This window comes from Microcaecilia unicolor, chromosome 4 (genome assembly GCF_901765095.1).
Source record: "Microcaecilia unicolor chromosome 4, aMicUni1.1, whole genome shotgun sequence".
Lineage (NCBI taxonomy): Eukaryota > Metazoa > Chordata > Amphibia > Gymnophiona > Siphonopidae > Microcaecilia > Microcaecilia unicolor.
In genome coordinates this window covers 141,511,419-141,533,113 of record NC_044034.1, presented here as the reverse complement: position 1 = coordinate 141,533,113, position 21,695 = coordinate 141,511,419, and the positions used below count along the sequence as shown (strand labels likewise).

General features: G+C 41.9%; 1 protein-coding gene across 1 annotated transcript in view; it reads right to left on the bottom strand.

Annotated features, from left to right (window-relative positions):
• Positions 1-21,695, bottom strand: part of DCDC1 (doublecortin domain containing 1) — a 556,169-nt gene that overhangs the window by 493,902 nt on the left and 40,572 nt on the right. The window contains exon 3 of the mRNA XM_030200682.1: positions 3,818-3,993. Coding sequence (XP_030056542.1) covers positions 3,818-3,990 — 173 coding nt within the window. The 5' untranslated portion in view covers positions 3,991-3,993. The remainder of the gene's footprint in view (positions 1-3,817; positions 3,994-21,695) is intronic.

Here is a 21,695-nt window from a genome sequence, read left to right as displayed (position 1 = left end):
TGCTTGTCTGGACTGACTAAGAATCCTGGTGGTTTGTGTGTTGGGTCTGTGAGTGCTTTCTAGGAACTGTGGGACAACTGGGAGTGTGGCCCCAGTAACCAAGAAATCACTGGGGAACATCTTGAGAGCAGGAGACTAGCTCAGAGGTGGTTGGGACCCAGTTGGTGGAGGAGGGTGCTAGTGTAGAGCACAAGCATCAGGTGCAGGCGGACCTGAGCTGTGCTGGGGATAGACCCTCTAAGTAAACACAGGATAACCCCAGCAAGATGACTAGGCATTTCATGACAGTACCCAATGAAAATTATTGGGTCATATTCCAGCATAGGTAAGGCCAAGGGAAAAAAAAACTGTCATTTGACAGTGCAGTATTCAATGACCCAGCAATATGACAAATGTACTTGTACTGAGAGAGTATTTTCCAATGATAAAATGATTTGCCTAAAACTCTGCTCCTTGGCAAGGCTAAAAGCACCTGCAGCCTTGCTCAATACATATACCTGTAGCCAGACTGTGAGAAGGTATTCCCAGAGGACTGCTTAAGTCATAGAGAAAACCAGTTTGCCTGCATGGCATTCAGAAAAAATACATGTGCTATTTTACCCTCACTGGCCACCCACACAAAGCAGCAGGTGCAAACTACATGGGCACTTTCTACATGTATAATTCCTTCTAATTTTCAAAGAGAAACAACTTTTTTTTTAATTTGCACATTAAGGGGGCAATTCTGTAACTGGGGGCCTCCATTTAGACACCTTGTGAGCAAGTGGAAGGAGCTGCTCCTTAACAGAACCCAGGAGCCCCCGCCTCTATCCTACCCATGTGTAAGCTTCCTTGCAAATATGCACTATGCAAGACAGTCGCGAACTTACAGGATTTCACATATATGCCAATATTATAAATATTCACGCAGTCTGCGCACATGTTAGTACCTAGTTCATGAAACTGCTCTTTAAGAGGGCAGTACAAAGGGCAATTCTATAAGTGAGAGCCTACAATCAGGTGGCTGGAAGGAGCCCATTCTATAAAGGAAAGCAGGCATCTACTTTTCATTAAAAGAATATTAGCATAACCGGGTATATACCTGCATAGGCGCCCGGTATAAGAGGCTTGGAGAGGCTAAGCCTCCCCCCTGCTGCAGCAGAATGGATCAGCTGTGGAGTCCAGCTGCTCTGAGGGGATTAAATTGTTGATTTACCCCCATCCTCACAGCAGGAGCTGCAATGAAAGCCCTCTAGCAGTTGTAGAAATTGGTTTATGGTTTTTTTACCTTACTGCTGGGAAAGCAGGAGGGGTTGGCTGGAGGTGTCCTGGGTTGCCAGGGAGATATTTAAGGAGGATGATTTTCTGACCTGCACTGAGGACAGATAGCAGCAGAACGGATACTGGGCCAGCATGATCAGAAAAAGTCACCAGACAACAAAGGTAGAAAAGATCATTTTATTTTCATTATAGTGTTTGGAATATGTCCACTTTGAGAATCAGGTGCTCAGCATTAAAAGTTTATATTTATTTACTTATTTATGGCATTTTATCCCACATTAAACATGAATTAGGGTGTTTTGTGGCTCTACATGAGAATTGTGATGATATGATCCCTTGTTTCATATTGTTGACGGTCTGCATTTTCTGTATGGGTGGTATATTGGTGTATTAGGTCTGCCCAGTGTAATATTTATGGTACAGTAAGGTTCTGAGTGTGTTTTTGGACAAAGTTGTGCATAGTGTTTTGCAGCTGAGCGATTGTGGTTAGTATATGCTTTGAGCAACCACTTTATTCTTTGACATATGATACAAATCTTATATCTGAATTTAATAAAAGGTATTAATTGTGACTTTTATTTTTATTTATTTATTTTTTCTGCGTGTTATCAGACAATTATGGATTTAAGCTCCACCCCTGGTCCCACCTTAACCCCGCCCCCTTTAGCCTCCCCAAACAGTTGGGCCACCGACCGCCTATGTATACGTGCTTAACACTTATACCAGCCATAGAACTGGGTTATTTCTTAGTATCTAAGTGTGACAGATACCCACATAATTTACAGTATTCTTTTAAGTTAGTCGCACAATAGAAGCCCTGTTCATGCCGCATCCCTTGCAAATTCATGCTATGTAAGTTAAGTGGGTATTTGCAGAACAGCGCTGGTACATATGTACTAGAATTCTAAATACTCAGTAATTTCTTTACTCAATAAAATATGACTAAATGCAGCTTGAAACAATATAAAATTTCCCTTTCTTGTCACTAGGAACTGTCTCCCCAATACACTCATCCAGTTACACCTCATATGTTCACAATTGCATTTCAGAAACTGTAATAATCAAAATGATGTATTCAGATACACTTGAATTTATCCAAGCAATATCATGGGCTGATTAGTGTAGACTGCCCTCTCTATAGGAAAAGCCTGTATGTATTCATAGCATATACACTTTTAGCCATCTGAAATAATGGGCAGTGTCAAGTCAAGAGAAGGAAATTCCAAATGAACATTGGATATCATCACTGCTCACCTGTAACAGATGTCTTCCATGGGTTCCTAGGGTTCAAAACTTTATGGGGGCCCTGTCAGATGTGCTTCAGACTCAGGCGTTTAGGATTGACTCTGGTTTTCTTTTAGGATTCAACAGACTCTGACTTTAATTTCCAGAAGCTAGAAAGATTCAGTTCTATTCCTAGTGCATCTGTGCTCTCTTTGGTGTTCATACTTTTTAGCAGAGGCTGAGGCCTGAGGGGGTTTCTGGTGCCCCAGGGGTGTTAAACTCAGGCCAAGTCCCTCCCCTCTAATCTCCCCGTTCCTCCTCTATTACAGAGTTGTGCTAATTTCTGAGTGCCTCAGTCCACTCGTGGGAGGGGAGCCTTGAGTGCCATGGGAAACAGCCACACACACACACACACACACTAGTTTCTGTGTTAACTAAGAAGACTACCATGCCTGTGGATGGTAATATGTCTTTGAAGGACCCTCAGGACTGCAGGATGGAGACATGTCAGCCCTAGTGGTACAAGCGGCTATTTGTGGGGGTTTAGTAGCTAGGGCATGTTTTCATTGGGCTGAGAAGGTTTTGGATAGGATGGTGCATGACTTTTCAGTGGTGGACCAAGAGGTTGCTAAAATTGAGATGGGTTCTGCATTCCTAGTGGATGCCCTTTATGATTTGATCAAACTGTCGGCAAAGTCCATGGCCTTGGGAATGGTGGCCAGAAGATCTTTTTGCTACATGGTTGGTCAACTGACACAGTATCTAAGCAAAGGTTGAGTAAATTTCCCTTCAAGGACTCTTTGTTGTTTGGCGAGGAGCTGGATAAATTGGTGAAGAGTCTTATTAGCTTATTATTGTTATTTATGCCATTGTTATATCAAATATTCATGCAATTTGCTGTAATTGTTCATTTGTTTGCAGTGTTTTTTGCGTTTTTGTTAGTCACTTGGAGCATTTATGCACATACATATATACACACACACACACATGCATGCCTATGGGTATAAACATAAAAAGACATACCAGCCCAGACACATACATACACACACACACACACACACACACACACACACACACACATTCATGCAATGCAAATACAAGCACATACAGGTGTATGTATACACACAGAAGGGATGGAAAGAATTTCATGAGCCATGTTCTTCATGCTTGCCCCACTTGTTTTTGAGCTATGCAAAATATCTAGGTCACATTTAACATGGGATGCAAACGTGTTCTATATATTTTTGACTTGAAATCGGTTTAAGTCAGAAATTTGGGTGAATACATCCCCTTGATTCTTGTATTCCTGTTTTAAAAAAACTGAAATTCTTACTTTGGCATATAGTATGGTGGACTTAATGATCTGCTGGCTTCATCCAGGTATCCTCTGACTGATACATCTTCTAAGCTGGTATATTGCAAATGCATTGATGACCTTCTGATAGCTGTTCCACAGTTTTGACCACTGGCTGAGCTTGAGTTTATGGGTCTTTTGTGATTAGCCATTGCCTACTGACCAAATAAAAAAATATTAAAGCTATTCATCATTACATTTTATGATGGTCATATGCATGACATAACTATTGAATCAGTGTGTTCATATTTATTCGATTTGATTAACTACCTTTTGAAGGCCTAACAGCAAAGAGATCTACAAATGCAAAGTAAAAACATGAAAACTAACATCACTAACTGAGGGTGGTTAACTTTTCGCTCTGGTTATTGTGTCTCTGTGAGGAAGTTGTGGATAGAAGCGGTTTAGGGGGCTGGGTATTGAGTTTGCTTTTTTTTTCCTTGAGCTAGGAAATCATATAGACAGTTAGATATAGATATATGCATGTGTGTGTCTGTGTGTATATGTGTACATACACGTATCTTGGACATTTAGCAGGGAGGTGTGTAATCAAATATTGTTAGGCAAAGAAATAAATTAAATAAATACAATTCAAATACACGGAGAAATGATGGGCAAACCTCAAAGGAGGCACAAACATCACATCACAAATGCCCAGAGAAGGATGGACGGACAGACAAGACTTCCTGAAGAGAGGCAGAAAACCAAGCAGTAGCCTGACCAGTTTTGGTTAACAGCAGAAATAAAAGACACATAGTTTGTGTTAAAAGCTTGGGTGAAATACCATCTTTTTAGACCTGCTCCAAATTTCAGATATAAAGTTTCTGTTCTCAAGCCAATAGGGAGCAAATCCCACAGAAAAGGAGCCAGTTATGAAGTGTGTCAGGTTGACTCCAGGTGAGATTTTGACAGTGGAGAGACAGAAAGCTGTACTGGGAAGAGCATAGAGTCACAGACGTGTGTAAGGAAACAAAATAGGAGAACCACTAAAACAGGTTTGATGTGTTAACAACAGGACCTTGAACTTACATCTATAGATGATTGGAGTCACTGCTGTTAAATAAGAGGAATCACTTGATCACACCTGAGAGCCTGAGAAAGACTTCCACAGTTGTGCTTTCCATAAGCTGCAACCTTTTTTTAAAGCTGATATTTTCAAAGCCATTATTAAGAGCATCCTATATAGATATAGAAAAATGATGGCAGATAAAGGCCAAATGGCCCATCCACACCTCCTCTCCCTAAGATTTCCCAATGCTTATCCTACGCTTTCTTGAATTCAGATACAGGTTTTGTATCCACTACCTCCACCAGGAGGCTGTTCCACATATTCACCACCCTCCAAGAAATGTCTAACCAATTCAGTGGTTCTCAACCTATTTTCTTTTGTGACACACTTGACAATGTTCATGTGTAAGACACTGAGCATTAACCACCCCCACCTTTTACAAAGCCAAGTTAGCGGCTGCCAGTGTGGTAATGCTGACAAAGCCCGTTCAGAGTGAATGGTGTTGGTATTATTTTTATTTTATTTTTGCTACATTTGTACCCCGCGCTTTCCCACTCATGGCAGGCTCAATGCGGCTTACAGAGAAAGCGAGGTAAATATCCTCGCTTTTTCTGAGGACAAGCAGGCTCTCATATTCTCACAAGTGGGAAATTACTGCACATCTTTATTATAGAGGTGGTAAAATTCAAAGCTGAACAAAAAAAACCAAACCTCTAAATATTTCATTTTTAAATGATATAAGGGAAATGTAAAAAATTGTCAAAAAGAATCTATTTCATTGTAGAAACAATTATAATTAAAGTTATTAAATTCTATTTTTTATTTTAAAACTTTTAATCACTCACTTCAGCAGTGAGAAATCTAGAAGTGGTATGTTTGCATTCAGTTTTTTGATATGGCATTGAATGGTAGAAAAATTCACTTTAAACTTACTGTCAACATCAAGAAACGTTTATACAGAAATAGGATATTTCCCCTTACAGCCCAAATACATTTTCAAATTATTCAAATTCTGGTGTCATCTCAGTAACAGCAACACAACAAAATCCCTCAACCCATTCATCACCACCAAGTCAAGTACTGTCCCCTTCTGTGCAAGTTGCATTATAAGTTGCCAAACAATTCTCCCTATAGAGAATCCAGAATCTCCCTAATTCTAAACACCACCACAACCAGAATGTCCATAACGCTTCCTCTTTCACAGCAATATTATGAATATCTTCAAAAAAAATCTCTATCTATTTCTTCTGCCTGAGAGGGAGGTCTGTATACCACATCATAGTAAAGCAAAGATGAATACCTGTAGTAGGTATTCTCCGAGGACAGCAGGCTTCATATTCTCATGTGTGGGTACATGCCGATCCGCGTTGTCCGGTCTGGCATTTATGTCCAAGTAAAAAAACACAGAGCTTTGTGAAGTGTGAGCTGTGCTCCACTGCGCATGCTCGAGTGCCTTCCCGCCCACCACAAGAACACGGCCCTCTCACTTTAATTGTAAAGCAAAATAAATAAAATAATGAAAAAGACAACTCCAAGGGGAGGTGGGCAGGATTCTGAGAATATGAAGCATACTGTCCTCAGAGAATACCTGCTACAGGTAAGTATCCTCGCTTTCTCTGAGGACAAGCAGGCTCTCATATTCTCACAAGTGGGAAATTCCTAGCATCCAGGCTCACCCAAAACAACAAACAGTGGTCAATTGGGCCTTTCAACAGAGAGGACATAAAACAGATTAACCTGAAACTATATACAATCTAAATGAGAGTGCAGCCTGGAACAGAATAAAAATGGGCCTAAGAGGGTGGAGTCGAATTCTAGACCCCAAACAGATTCTGCAACACTGACTGCACAAACTGAGTATTGCATCAGATATCCTGTTCAAGGCAGTAATGAGATGTGAATGTGTAGACTGAAGACCATGTTGCAGCCTTGCAAATTTCCTAAATGGAGGCTGACGCCGCCATGGCTCTCTCATTGTGAGCCGTGACATGACCCTCTAAGGCCAACCCAGCCTGGGCATAAGTGAAGGAAATGCAATCTGCCAGCCAATTAGAAATTGTGCATTTCCCGACAGCGACCCCCATCCTGTTGGGATCAAAAGAAACAAAAGGCTGGGCAGACTGTCTATGGGGCCGTGTCTGCTCCATGTAATGCTCTCTTGCAGTCCAAAGTGTGCAAGCTGCTTTCGCCAGGATGGGCATGAGGTCGGGGAAAGAATGTTGGCAAGACAATTGACTGGTTCAGATGGAACTCTGACACCAGTTTCAGCAGGAACTTAGGGTGCGTGGGGAGGACTACTTTGTTGTAGTGAAACTTAGTATTAGGTGCACCCACTACTAAGGCCTGAAGCTCACTGATCCTACGAGCAGAAGTAACAGCCACCAAGAAATGACCTTCCAGGTCAAGTACTTCAGATGGCAAGGGCTCAAAAGGAGCTTTCATCAGCTGGGTGAGAATGACATTGAGATCCCATGACACTGGTGGTTTGACAGGGGGCTTTGACAAAAGCAAATCTCTCATGAAGCGAACAACTAAAGGCTGTCCAGAGATAGGCTTACCTTCTACACGTTTGTGTAGGACAAGTAAGAGTATCTAGGGCCCTGCTGTCACACCAGACACCAAACCTCCTCCATTTAAAAGAATAACACCTCTTAGTAGAATCTTTCCTGGAAGTCAGCAAGACCCAGGAGACACCCTCCAAAAGACTCAAGGAAGTGAATTCTAAGTTCTCAACATCCAAGCTGTGACAGTTCGAGACTGGAGTTGGGATGTAGAAGCAACCCTTTGTTCTGAGTGATGAGGGTCGGAAAACATTCCAATCTCCACGGTTCTTCAAAGGATAATTCCAGAAGAAGAGGGAACCAAATCTGTCTCAGCCAGTATGGCACAATCAGAATCATGGTTCCATGGTCTTGCTCGAGTTTCAACAAAGTCTTTCCTACTAGAGGTATCAGAGGATAAGCATACAGGAGACCTGTCCTCCAATTGAAGAGGAAGGCATCTGATGCTAGTCTGTCATGGACCTGAAGCCCAGAACAGAACGGAGGGACCTTGTAGTTGATCTGTGTGGCAAAAAGATCCACCGAGGGGGTGCCCCATGCTCTGAAGATCTTGCGGGCCATGCCCATGTGAACAGACCACTAGTGCAGTTGCATTATCCTGCTCAGTCTGTCAGCAAGGGTGTTGTTTTTGCCCGCCAGATAAGTGGCTCAAAGGAACATGCCATGCAGGCGAGCCCAATGCCAAATCTAGACAGCTTCCCAACACAGAGGGCATGATCCGGTGCCCCCTGCTTGTTGATGTAATCATTGCAACTTGACTGTCTGTTTGAATGAGAATAATTTGATGGGACAGCCAATCTCTGAAAGCCTTTAGAGCGTTCCAGACCACTCGGAGCTCCAGGATGTTGATCTGATGACTCATTTCCTGGAGGGACCAAGTTCCCTGAGTGTGAAATCCATTGACATGACCCCCCCCCCCCCATCCATCCCAGGAGAAATGCATCCCTCGTCAGCACTTTTTGCGGCTGGGGAATTTGGAATGTAAGTCCCAGAATCAAATTGGATTGAATTGTCCACCACTGAAGAAAGCGACAAGCTCTGGGGACACTTGGATGACATCTTCCAGGCTTCCCGTGGCTTGGTACCACTGAGAATCCAGGGTGCATTGAGCTGGTCTCATGTGAAGACGTGTCATGGGTGTAACATACACCGTGGAGGCCATGTGGCCCAGAAATCTTAAAATCTGCTGAGCTATGACCTGGAATTCGTTTCCAGAGAATGTGGTAAAGGCAGTTAGCTTATCGGGGTTTAAAAAGGGTCTGGACGGCTTCCTAAAGGAAAAGTACATAGACCATTATTAAATTGACTTGGGAAAATCCACTGCTTATTTCTGGGATAAGAATCATAAAATGTATTGAGCTTTTCTGGGATCTTGCCAGGTATTTGTGACCTGGATTGGTCACTGTTTGAAACAGGATACTGAGCTTGATGGACCTTTGGTCTGTCCCAGTGTGGCAATACTTATGTACTTATGAAAGGCTTGAACCTTAGAAGCCAGCGAGACTAAATTGTTTGCTCTGGCCTCCAGGAGACAGGCTCGAACTTTCTGCTTGTCGAGCAGGGCTCCCATGAATTCCAATTTCTGTACAGGGTGCAGATGAGACTTGGGGTAGTTTAAAACAAATTCTAGTAGTTCTAGCACCCGAAGTCATCTACATGGACTCCCAAGCACTGTCTTCTGAAGTGCTCTTCACCAGCCAATCTTTGAGATACGGGAACACATGGACTCCCAGTCTGCATAGCGATGCTGTGACTACTGCTAGACACTTGGTGAAGACCCTGGGAGCTGACATGAGGCCAAAAGGCAACACACGGTACTGAAAGTGATATGTTCCCAGCCGAAAGTGAAGATACTTCTGGTGGGCAGGAAGTATCGGGATATGAGTATATGTGTCCTTTAAGTCCAGAGAGCACAGCCAATCATTTTCCTGAATCATTGGGAGAAGGGTGCCCGGGGAAACCATCCTGAACTTCTCTCAGACTAGAAATTTGTTCAGAGCCTTTAGGTCTAGGATGGGATGCATCCTGCCCTGTCTTCTTTTGCACAAGGAAGTACCTGGAATAGAATCCCTGCCCTTCTTCCCCTGGTGGAAAGGGTTTGACTGTATTGGCCTTCAGAAGGGTGGAGAGTTCCTCTGCAAGTACCTGCCTGTGCTGAGAGCTGAATGAATGAGCTCACGCTTCACAAAGCTCTGTTTTTTTTCTTGGGCATAAATGCCGGACCGGAAGACGCAGATCAGCATCTACACACACATGAGAATATGAGAGCCTGCTTGTCCTCTGAGAAATAGATATTTCATTCCCTCTTTCCAGATTAATCCATAGTGCCTTCTCCTTACCTGGTAGATTCTGTAGTTCTGTTATTTTAACATTTTTAAAAAATATATTTTTCACACCTCTTCCCCTTTCTTCCAACCCTCTCCTTCCTGAATGTACTATTGTCCAGGATAACTATATCTAAGTCTCCATGACCACCACTAAATCCCAAGTTTATCATGTTAGGGAACTTAATAAAAGTAAGGTGTTTGTTTTTTCATATGTTGCTGTCAGTCTGTAGTTTTTTCCAAAGCCATTAACATCATTGGTGCTTTAAGACCACAGTAATTTAGATGTATCCCTTGTTAACATTGTTATTATTTGCCCTATTTTCATGTGTTATGCTTCTAACACCTTTTTACATTCCATTTTGTGTTCATTTTAATTATAGCTAATAAGTACTTTATGTCTACTGTATATAATTACACACCCACAGGACTGAAAATGAGATTATAGCATCTGAGTACAGAAAAGTGTACTGATGCACAAAGATTACAGTATGCTATGGAGTACACTGAAATGTAAAAAATAAGTCAATATCAAAATACTACAGGGTATAGGACGAACCATACTTATTGTACTCTGAAACATTTAGATATCAGTCAAATGTGTTCTCTCTTTTCCTGTTTACTACTCTTCAATCATTTGGGCAGACACTCTCTTTTACATAATCTTTATAGGCACCATCATTTCAAAATGATTGGGCATGCCAAACACAATACAAATGATCTTTCTCGGAACACAGTGAAGGAGCTTGGTCGATATTGCACAGAGCTGAATCCTAAAGTAATCTTCCTTCACTGAGATTATAGTCTGGAGCAGCAAGCAAAGGACAGGGAAGTAAGAGTTCAAATCTCACTGACATATGCTGTAACTTTCAGCAAGCCACTTAACTTTTCAGTGTAAAGAGGTACAAACGTATGGATCTATTTATTTAGCACACATTCACATGTTACTAACAAAAAGGGTTGGCAAATAAAATAACTCAAAACATAGTACAAAATTTAGCCATTGAAATCAGTCCAATAATCCTCTGCACCAGCACAGCAGAAAAGGACCTCAGAATTAACGCCCAATCAGAAAATATTGTTAAGGGGCATAAATTGTCTCTTTCATTGGACCAAAATACTCTTTGAAATCCACTTTTACATAAATGATTCCAATGTCTAAAAAATTCTGTATCGTATTCACTCTTGACCTGCAATCAAATATTTGCTCTGTTGGAGCACAAATGGATATACATGCAGTGCAGCTAGATAGATGTAATGCATATAGGGGCCCTTTTACCAAGCGGCGGTAAAAGGGGGTCTGTGGTGGTGTAGGCACATGGGTTTGCTGCGTGCCGGGGCCCCCTTTTACAACTGGTGTTTTTTTTTATAAAGGAATTGGCTGTGCACTAAACCAAGGCATTGGTGAATGGCACTTTTCTGGGGGAGCCCTTACCATGCCTTCTACTAAGGAAGTGGTAGGGGCTCTGGCAGTAACCTGTCCGATTACCGCCAGGCATATTAATTGCCGGAAGCTAGAACTACCTCTGGGCTCATGACTGCAAATTGGTTTTTTAATCAGCCAAGAACAACAATTGATTGGCTTTTTTTTTTTTAATAACTAACCTCTTCTTTCATGCCAGCACATTTCATTCAAAGTGTAGAGGCTGTGTCGGCATTGTCGTGCGGCCTGGTAAAAAGAGGGGAGGGGGGGTGGTAAGGACTGTTGATTAGTTGCTGGGGATTGGAATATGTGGATTGGATGATCTGTCTTGAGAATTTGCATCAAATCTCTTCTATCATCTTAAGTATTACAATGAGTCGGAGAAATAATAGGAATGAAGCAGCATTCTTGATACATTGTGAACAGAGGACTGCAACAGTGCCCCTGGTGCAGCTGAAATTTGCATACTGAAGACCTCCATTGGATACTGAAAGCTATGAATTTGTTGTACAGTTTTGATTGAATATCAAAAATAAGTATGTAACAGAATTTCATAGACATTACAAGCATTTAAGTAAAAGTGGTTTGATCAAAGAGTTTTTTTAGGACCAATGAGAGAGTTTCCCCAAGATTCTATATATGGCACCCAGAGATGTGCAACCAACTTTGGGCGCGCTTCTGAGGTCCACATGCAAATAAATTGCATGTCAATTGGCACGCATTAAAATCTGCATGTGCTTATGGATGCGTGCTATTCTATAAGGCATGGCACATAATTCAAAAGAGGGCATGTCCAGGGTTGTCGGGGCCATTTCACAAAGTTGCACGCGGAATTACTTAGGTGCCAGGATTTACTACTACCTATCACTACTACTACTACTACTTATCATTTCTATAGCGTTACTAGACGTACGCAGCGCTGTACACTTGAACATGAAGAGACAGTCCCTGCTCAACAGAGCTTACAATCTAATTAGGACAGACAAACAGGACAAACAAGAGATAAGGGAATGTTAAAGTGAGGATGATAAAATAAGGGTTCTGAACAAGTGAATATGGGTTAGGAGTTAAAAGCAGCATCAAAAAGGTGGGCTTTTAGCTTAGATTTGAAGACGGCCAGAGATGGAGCTTGACGTACCGGCTCAGGAAGTCTGTTCCAGGCACATGGTGCAGCAAGATAAAAGGAACGGAGTCTGGAGTTAGCGATGGAGGAGAAGGGTGCAAAGAAGAGAGATTTACCCAGTGAATGGAGTTCCCGGGGAGGAGTGTAGGGCGAGATGAGAGTGGAGAGGTATTGACAGGGCTTTTTTTGAGGGGGTACTGAGTACCGGCACCTTTTCCATTGTCTGCTAAAATTGACCCATGGACCCCAAGCTTTAATGAAAGAGCTCAGGCTCTACACAACAATTCTGCCTTGTCATAGATTCTGTGACTGGTTGCAGGAGGCCTGGCTGTTGTGGGTGGGTTCCTGAGTGATCACCCCCACCCTTGAAGGGTGGCCTGGCATTTGAGTACCGGCACCTTTTTTGCTAGAAAAGATGCACTGGGTATTGATGAGCTGCAGAGTGAATGCACTTACAAGTCAATAAAAGGAGTTTGAACTGTATGCGGAAACGGATAGGAAGCCAGTGAAGTGACTTGAGGAGAGAGCTAATATGAGCATAACGACACTGGCGGAATATTAGTCGTGCAGCAGAATTTTGAACAGATTGAAGAGGAGAGAGATGGCTAAGTGGGAGACCTGTGAGAAGGAAGTTGCAATAGTCTAAGTGAGAGGTGATAAGAGTGTGGATGAGGGTTCTGGTAGTGTGCTCAGAAAGGAAAGGGCGAATTTTGGTGATATTATAGAGAAAGAAACAACAGGTTTTAGCAGTGCTGAATATGTGCAGAGAAGGAGAGGGAGGAGTCAAAGATGACCCCAAGGTTACGAGCTGATGAGACAGGAAGGATGAGAGTGTTATCCACAGAAATAGAGAATGGGGGAAGAGGAGAGGTTGGTTTAGGGGGAAAGATAAGAAGCTCAGTCTTGGTCATGTTTAATTTCAGATGGCGCTGAGACATCCAGGCAGCAATGTCAGACAGGCAGGCTGATACCTTGGCCTGGATTTCGGCTGAGATTTCTGGTGTGGAGAGGTAGATCTTGGAGTCATCAGCGTAAAGATGATACTGAAAACCATGGGATGAGATCAGAGTACCAAGGGAAGAAGTATAGATGGAGAAAAGAAGAGGTCCCAGGACAAATCCCTGAGGTACACCAACTGACAGTAGGATAGAAGTAGAGGAGGATCCACTAGAGTATACGCTAAAGGTACGCTGGGAGAGAGAAGAAGAAAACCAGGAAAGAACAGAGCCCTGAAATCCAAGTGAGGACAGAGTATCAAGGAGTAGGCTGTGATCAAGTGTCAAAAGCAGCAGATAGATCGAGAAGGATGAGGATACAATAGAGACCTTTGGATCTGGCCAGGAACAGATCATTGGAGACCTTAGCAAGCGCTGTTTCAGTTGAATGAAGGGGGGCGAAAGCCAGATTGAAGTGGATCAAGAATAGCTTGAGATGAAAGAAAATCAAGGCAACGGCGGTGAACAGCACGTTCAAGTATCTTGGATAGGAAAGGGAGGAGGGAGATGGGGTGATAGTTGGAAGGATAGGTAGGGTCCAATAAAGGTTTTTTAAGGAGTGGTGTTTCTACGGCATGTTTAAAGGTATCAGGAACAGTCACAGTGGAAAGTGAAAGATTGCAGATATGACAGATAAAAGGGATGACATTTACACCAGGTGTACATCCAGCACCCCAAAACTAGGCATGGGTTCCACACTAAAACACTACTTTACTTAAGGCACTCTTTATAGAATAGCGTTTAGTGCAGAATGTTTTGACACTTAAGTTCCAGTGCCATTTACTGATTTCCCTCCTTTATGCTGTAAGGTACTTTATATCAGATAATCACACACAAAAGCAATTATTCTGGACTCGTCTGCTCAATGATATGACAGTACCTAAGTGGCCCTTTGCTCTGCTAACTAGCTGGACCAATGAAAGGAATAATGCCACAGAGAAGATATATTATTATTTACTAGAAAATATAAAAAATTATTTGTGGCAAATTGCAAAACAAATTTGCAAAAATAAGATTGTATTATAAAAATAGATTATCACCAAGATCTCTCTCTCTCTCTCTCTCTCTCTCTCTCTCTCTCTCTCTCTCTATATATATATATATATATATATATATATATATATATATATAATTAGTCAAAAACTACATGAATAAGTAATAATACAACTGATCACACCACTAATATCCTAAGGATTATTATTTATTTATTTATTTATTGCATTTGTATCCCACATTTTCCCACCTTTTTGCGGGCTCAGTGTGGCTTACAATAAGATATGAATAATGGAAATACATTTGTTACAACTTGGTTATGGATTACATTGTACAGAGTTGTGCGAGACATTCGAATATCATTAGGAATATAACAATGGGACATCAACAAAGAACTTACACAACTAATATGTCTTGTGCAAAATACTCTTAGCAGCTAATGATTCACTGACCACCAGTCCTGAAAAACCAATCTATCACAGATAAAATCATGGACTAACTAAACCCTGAACCATAGATAGTAAACCCTGTTATCTCACCCTGAAGCCACATTGCAGACTTTCAATGGGTGAAGAATCGGATTCCACCATTGAGACTCAAGCTGAAGCCCCAGCGAGTCTTATCTCAGTCCCGGAATGAAATCCAGTCTTTACTCTGTACTGATCAGCGTTTCGGGTAGTCCTAGTATTGTAGCTGAACTAACCTTGTCAGTTTGTTACAAGGTATACAGTTCACTGGTGTGTTTAGAAAATCAATCTCTCGCTCCTCTCATGGCCATCTATCCACCAACCAGTCTTCTGGTCTTCTTCCTTCTCCTTCTTCCTCTTCAGTCCAACACTGGCATCTTTCTGGGTCAGATGATACCTATGGACCAATCACAATGGTGTAATTCTGTCCAGCGGAATTCGTGGTCATGAAGAGAGCTTTAGAAACTCTTATCAGACAGTAGCACATGGTAGCAAACCTCCCTCTTAATTCTCATTAAAAATTTGGAGCCATGATCACTATGAGGTGCGCTCCTCATAGCAACAAAGTAAATGACGGCAGATAAAGACCTGAGCTGTCCATCCAATCTGCCCAACAAGATAAACTCATTTTACATGGTATGTAATACTTTATATGTATACCCGAGTTTGATTTTTCCCTGCCTTTCGCAGGGAACAGATCGTAAAAGTCTGCCCACCACTGTTCCTGTACTAAAAGTTCTGAAGCTAACGTTGAAGCCCCTTAAAATTTACACTCCAGCCCATCCATATCTATTCAGTCACGATCAGGGGACAGACCGTAGAAGTCCGCTCTGCACCGGTTTTACTCTCCAAATACCTGCGTCGCCACCCAATCTCCACTAAGATTCCGTAGATCCATTCCTTCTAAACAGGATTCCTTTGTTTTCCTCCGCTTTTCCCAGGAGATAACTGGAGGCTAGTTTGCAGCAAATAATGTGTCCTTGGATGAAGTTATCATGGTATGCCCAGCAGTAAGTTTCCTTTGAAGAAAAGCTAGTTTCTGATGGTTACAGATGTATTCAAGCCACAGGTTGTAGAATCCATATTGTTGTAAAGAATGGTTCAGGCTGGTATAGGCCCCAGACCAGCAAAGGTGAGACAGCAGGCGAATACTCCTACAGTGCCCATTACTGATATTTTCTTGTTGGGCTTTAATTCTGAGGTACTTTTTTCCTCTAAAATTAAGAGGACTGAGGTGGGTATAGAAGATTAATCAAGAGGTTTTCTTCTAATCTCTGATATCAATGGGAAAGTTTTGTGCTTTCTTCTGTTTACTAAGCTCCATTTTGGCAATGACGTGTATTACTGCCAAGCACAAAGCTTAAAGCCAGACACTTTACGTCCATGTGTCCCTACTCCCCCCATGTTCTGAAGATTCTTTTTAAACTTTAAAGTAGATTAAAAACATGTTTCTTCGGCAGATGTTCAACCTGTGAGGTAGGGGTATAGCCTTAAGATGTCTAGTTTTCTGTAATTATTTCCTCATGTACTTTCTCTGGTTTATTTTATTAATGTACACCACCTCGATGTCCATTAGTGCAAAAGGCGGTTAAGCAAATTCTACCACAACACATATTAAATAATTATGAGGCATGCAAAGAAGCTCATTATTATGCAAAATGAATGATGCAACTTTTGTTCAGCTTCACAAGCTCTGTTATTCATAGAAAGTTAACAGTTTCAAGGGGTCTTGTTAACTTTTCTTTCTGGGAGTAAAAAGCCATTTCTCTTGGGGAGCAAATTAAAGGGGTGACCTGGTTAGAAAACTCCTTTAAACCTCTGATTCCTTAAAGCCCTTTTCCCAATCTGCAGTAAAAAGTGGCCTTAGCGTGCCCTTATGTGGGTCTTTCCCGCATGCTAAGACCATTTTTACCACAGCAGTAAAATGGCTGCACTTTCCATTTTTTGTATTAATAGCCATGCACTAATTTTCCCATTAGCACGTGACCATTAAAAAAGATTTGTACATGAACCCTTACCTCTACCTATTCTGAAGGAGGTAAGGGCTCACATGATAGTCATGCAATAATCAGTTACTGCACAGCAATGTAGCTGCATTAACTTAATACACAGATAAACCCACCCTCCATCCTCTAGACACGCCCCCTCCACAAAAATATTTGAGCAGATGGTTTGCATTTGCACATTCAAAAATTACCACAGGAAGCCTCAGTGTGCCCCGCGGTACACCATTGTAAACTGTGGCAAACACACATTAGTAAAAGGACTCCTTAGAAAACATGAACAACCCCTTGAGATCCTCAACCTATTGCAGATGCCTTAGAAAAATAAATAGCTCCCCTTTGGTACTCCCTACCAGAGTGATGGCGAACCTTTCAGAGAACAAGTGCCCAAACAGCAACCCAAATCTAATTATTTATCGCAAAGTGCCAACAAGGGCAATTTAACCTTCCTCACAGTTCCAGGGTCCCCCTCCCTCTCTCTCAGTTCCAGGGCCCCCCCTCCCTCCCTTCGAGTTCCAGGCCCCCTCCCGCCAAATTTTAAAAGTCATCTATCTTACCTCATCGGGGTTAGGGCGGCAGCAGCGGTAAAAAGCATGTAGGCTCGGCTCGGTGCTTAGTTCGGTTTTCCCTTCTCTCTCTCTCAGCTCTGGTCCCACCCTCATTTCCTGTTTCCGCAAGGGCAGGACCAGAGCTGAGAGAGAGAGAAGGGAAAACTGAACTAAGCACCGAGCCGAGCCTGCATGCTGCCGCCCTAACCCCAACGAGGTAAAAAGATGACTTTTAAAATTCGGAAGGAGGGGGCCTGGAACTCGAAGGGAGGAGGGAACGAACTTCCGGTGGGTCTCTCCTCTGCTCAGACACAACTTTGAACTGCTAGCGCGATCACACCAGCAGTTCATAGTGGCAGTACGACTCTGGCTGAGGCGACAGTGCGCGTGCCAACAGAGAGGGCTCTGCGTGCCCTCTCTGGCACGCGTGCCATAGGTTCGCCATCACTGCCCTACCCCTTGGTGCTTTTCAGAGCAGTGAGGTGGCACCTAGGTCCTTCCCACCTCCAATCCCTTTTAAGAAAATTAGGGTCTCCCTGGCCCCATCCTCTGCACTCCCCTGGTACATACCGATGGACCTCTGGTGGGCAGGATGGAACAGGAGTGATCCCCAGCTGCTGACAAATGGCAAGTCCATAAACCACTACTAAATGACTTGGGAAAAATCCACAATTCCAGGAATAACATGTATAGAATGTTTGTACGTTTGGGAAGCTTGCCGCCATGTGCCCTTGGCCTGGATTGGCCACTGTCGTGGACAGGATGCTGGGCTCGATGGACCCTTGGTCTTTTCCCAGTGTGGCATTACTTATGTACTTATTACTCAGGGTCAGACTGAGAAATAAGGGAAGGCAGATATCCTCAAGTATGTGCCACGGAGGAGTTGGGGGAAACAACAGGGCCAGGAAGACCTTGATTTTTTTTTAATAAATGGATCAGGGTGGGGGGGACTGAAGGGGCTACCCTGAATTTTCTGAAAAGTAGTTGGGGGAGGGGAAGGAAAAATGGTGCTGGGGATACAGAGTGAGTTGAGAGACCAAGGGTCCTATTTTTCTTATATTGTGGCCCCATACTTTCAAAAATATTCCTGGCTACTGCAACGCAAAATAAAAGTTATAGTTTATTTAATTTGCTATACTGCTTAGCTTAATACATAAGATCACAGCGGTTTACAAATTAAAAAACAACATTAAAATAGGACAGAACCACACATACTACAAGTCTCACATTTTACAATCAGCAAAACTGATTCTCACCAGATTACTTTCTACGCACCAGGAAGAGTTACATTAAAAGACAACTGAAAAAAGTTACCACAGGATTCACTAACCTAGAATAAAAAGGTACTACAGGTTAATGAATCCTGTGGTAATTTTTCTGTTCAACAACAGCTGACAAGGGGGAAGTTATCAATCTGGGCTGCTGCTAAGATGTGGTATGTTACTGTTAACTCCAGTTATTAGAAATTAGGTCTCACTGCATAAAATGGAACCTGTGGTAAAATAACATATCTTAACAGTAGCCATTGTTGATAACTTCCTCCCTTAGATGACCAAGGGGAAAAAGCGGAACTCAGGGAAGACAAAGCCATAGAAGAGTGATTAAATGAATTCTTTGCTTCCGTCTTCACCAAGGAAGATCTGGGAGAGATACCAGTGCCAGAAATGATATTCAAAGCTGATGAGTCAGAGAAACTAAATGAAATCTCTATAAACCTGGAGGATGTAATGGGGCAATTTGACAAAATTAAAGAGTAGCAAATTGCCTAGACCGGATGGTACTCATCCCAGAGTACTGATAGAATTGAAAAATGAACTTGCAGAACTATTATTAGTAATATGCAATTTATCTTTAAAATCAAGCATGGTACCGGAAGATTGGAGGGTGACCAATGCTATAGAATGATGATTAGTAGTATAATGCCGGTTTTTTAAAAGGTTCCAGAGGTGATATGGGAAATTACAGACCGGTGAGCCTGACGTTGGTGTGCTGGGCAAAATGGTAGAGACTATTATAAAGAACAAAATTGCAGAGCATATTCAAAAGAATGGATTAATGAGACAAAGCCAGCATGGATTTAGTGAAGGAAAACCTTGCCCCACCAATCTATTACATTTCTTTGAAAGGGTGAACAAACATGTGGATAAAGGTGAGCAGGTTGATATTGTGTATCTGGATTTCAAAAGGTGTTTGCCAAAGTAACTCATGAAAGACTCCAGAGGAAACTAGAGTCATGGGACAGGAAGTAGTGTTCTATTGTGGATTAAAAACTAGCTAAAAGACAGAAAACAGATAGTAGGGTTAAATGGTCAGCATTCTCAATGGTGAAGGGAAGATAGTGGGGGTTCCCTAGGAGCCTGTGATGGGACTGTTGCTTTTTAACATATTTATAAATGATCTAGAGATGAGAATAACTAGTGAGGTAATTAAATTTGCTGACAAAATAAAGTTATTCAAAGTTGTTAAATCACAAAAGGATTGTGAACAATTATGAGACTGGACATCCAAATGGCAAATGACGTTTAATGTGAGCAAGTGCAAAATGATGCATGTAGGGAAGAGGAACCCAAATTATAGCTACATAATGGAAGGTTCCACATTAGGAGTCACCAACCAGGAAAAGGATCTAGGCGCTATTGTTGATGATATGTTGAAACCCTGTGCTCAGTGTGCGGCAGCGGCTAAGAAAGCAAATAGAGTGTTAGGTATTATTAGGAAAGGAATGGAAAACAAAAATCAGGACATTATAATGCCTTTGTATCGCTGCATGGTGTGACCACTCCTCAAATATGGTGTGCAATTTTGGTCACCGCATCTCAAATAAAAATATGATGGAATTAGAAAAGGTACAGAGAAGGGTGACAAAAAAATGATAAAGGGGATGGAACGACTTCCCTATGAGGAAAGGCTAAAGCGGCTAGGGCTCTTCAGGTTGGAGAAAACACGGCTGAGGGGAGATATGATAGAGGTCTATACAATAATGAGTGGAGTAGAATGGGTAGACGTAAATCACTTGTTTACTCTTTCCAAAAATACGAGGACTAGGGGGCACGCAATGAACCTACAAAGTAGTAAATTTAAATCAGAGAAATATTTCTTTACTCAACATGTAATTAAACTCTGGAATTCGTTGCCAGAGAATGTAGTAAAAGCAATTAGCTTATTGGGGTTTAAAAAGGTTTGGATAGCTTCCTAAAGAAAAGTCCATAAGCCATTACTAAAATGGACTTGGGGAAGATCCACTGCTTATTTGTAGGATAAGCAGCATAAAATGTATTGTGCTATTTTGGGATCTTGCCAGGTACCTGTAACCTGGATTGGACACTGTTGAAAACAGGATGCTGGGATTAATGGACCTTCGGTCTGTACCAGTATGGCAATACTTGCGTACTTATGAGCTGATATTGTGATGTCATAATGACTCATTCCACCAATAAGAGCCAACCTTATCAGTGATGTTACAACGGCTTCATTGTCCTATACTGGCTCACTTTTATTACATAAAGCAGTGATTTCAGTTTCTAGACGTGTTTTATATTTAATTAAAGGGGAAGTTATAAAACTGGGCAACTATTATCAAGGTTATTTTATTTGATAACCCGCTTAAGGCCAACCATTAAAGCAGGGTACATAAAAGCCAAAATTATTAGTAACTAGGTCTCACTGCACAACATTTATGCTTGCCCTTTACAAGGCGTGATAGCGCCTAATTGTTGGCATTCAAATGCTGACCCACATTATATTCTGTAACGGAATCAGGGCACCCGAATGCAATTATAGAATTCATTTTGGGTGCCCTCTAGTTTAGTGCCCAAATCTGGATGACCTTTATAGAACTGCACCCTAAATATTTTGCTCCCTTAGCTGTCCCCTTCTCCCTACAGATTAGTGGCATAGTGTTACCCATCTTTCTGACATCTGAAACTTGGTTGTGGTTTTGATATGCTAGTATCTATGAATCTGTGGGCTGATACTGTCATCCACAACTAATTATACTCAAATTGTGACTTCTATAGAAGCTTGAACCCTTACTCAGTTCTGATGAGTAAGGGTGCTTATATTGGCACTATTGCAATTCAATCTACCTTAACCTGCTTGCATCATCCCTTAGAGCCTTCAGTTGGTTTAGATTGTAACTGAACAGCTCCTAACCAGGTGTATATCTACATCACAATCTTATATATTGTCAAAACTAACATTTATAATTCAAATCACAAGTTATGCAGTACTCAAAATAAAACCTGACACTCATAGCCCAATGTACAGCTACCATCTTCTAAGCAGAACACCCTTCTCTAGCCTAAAAGAACAGCTGAACCTTTACCGTTCTTAATATGGGAACCTCCCATATTTCAGCTCCATCCTAATCTCTCTTGGCAGGCTGTTACACCATACTGCTCCCATTATTGAG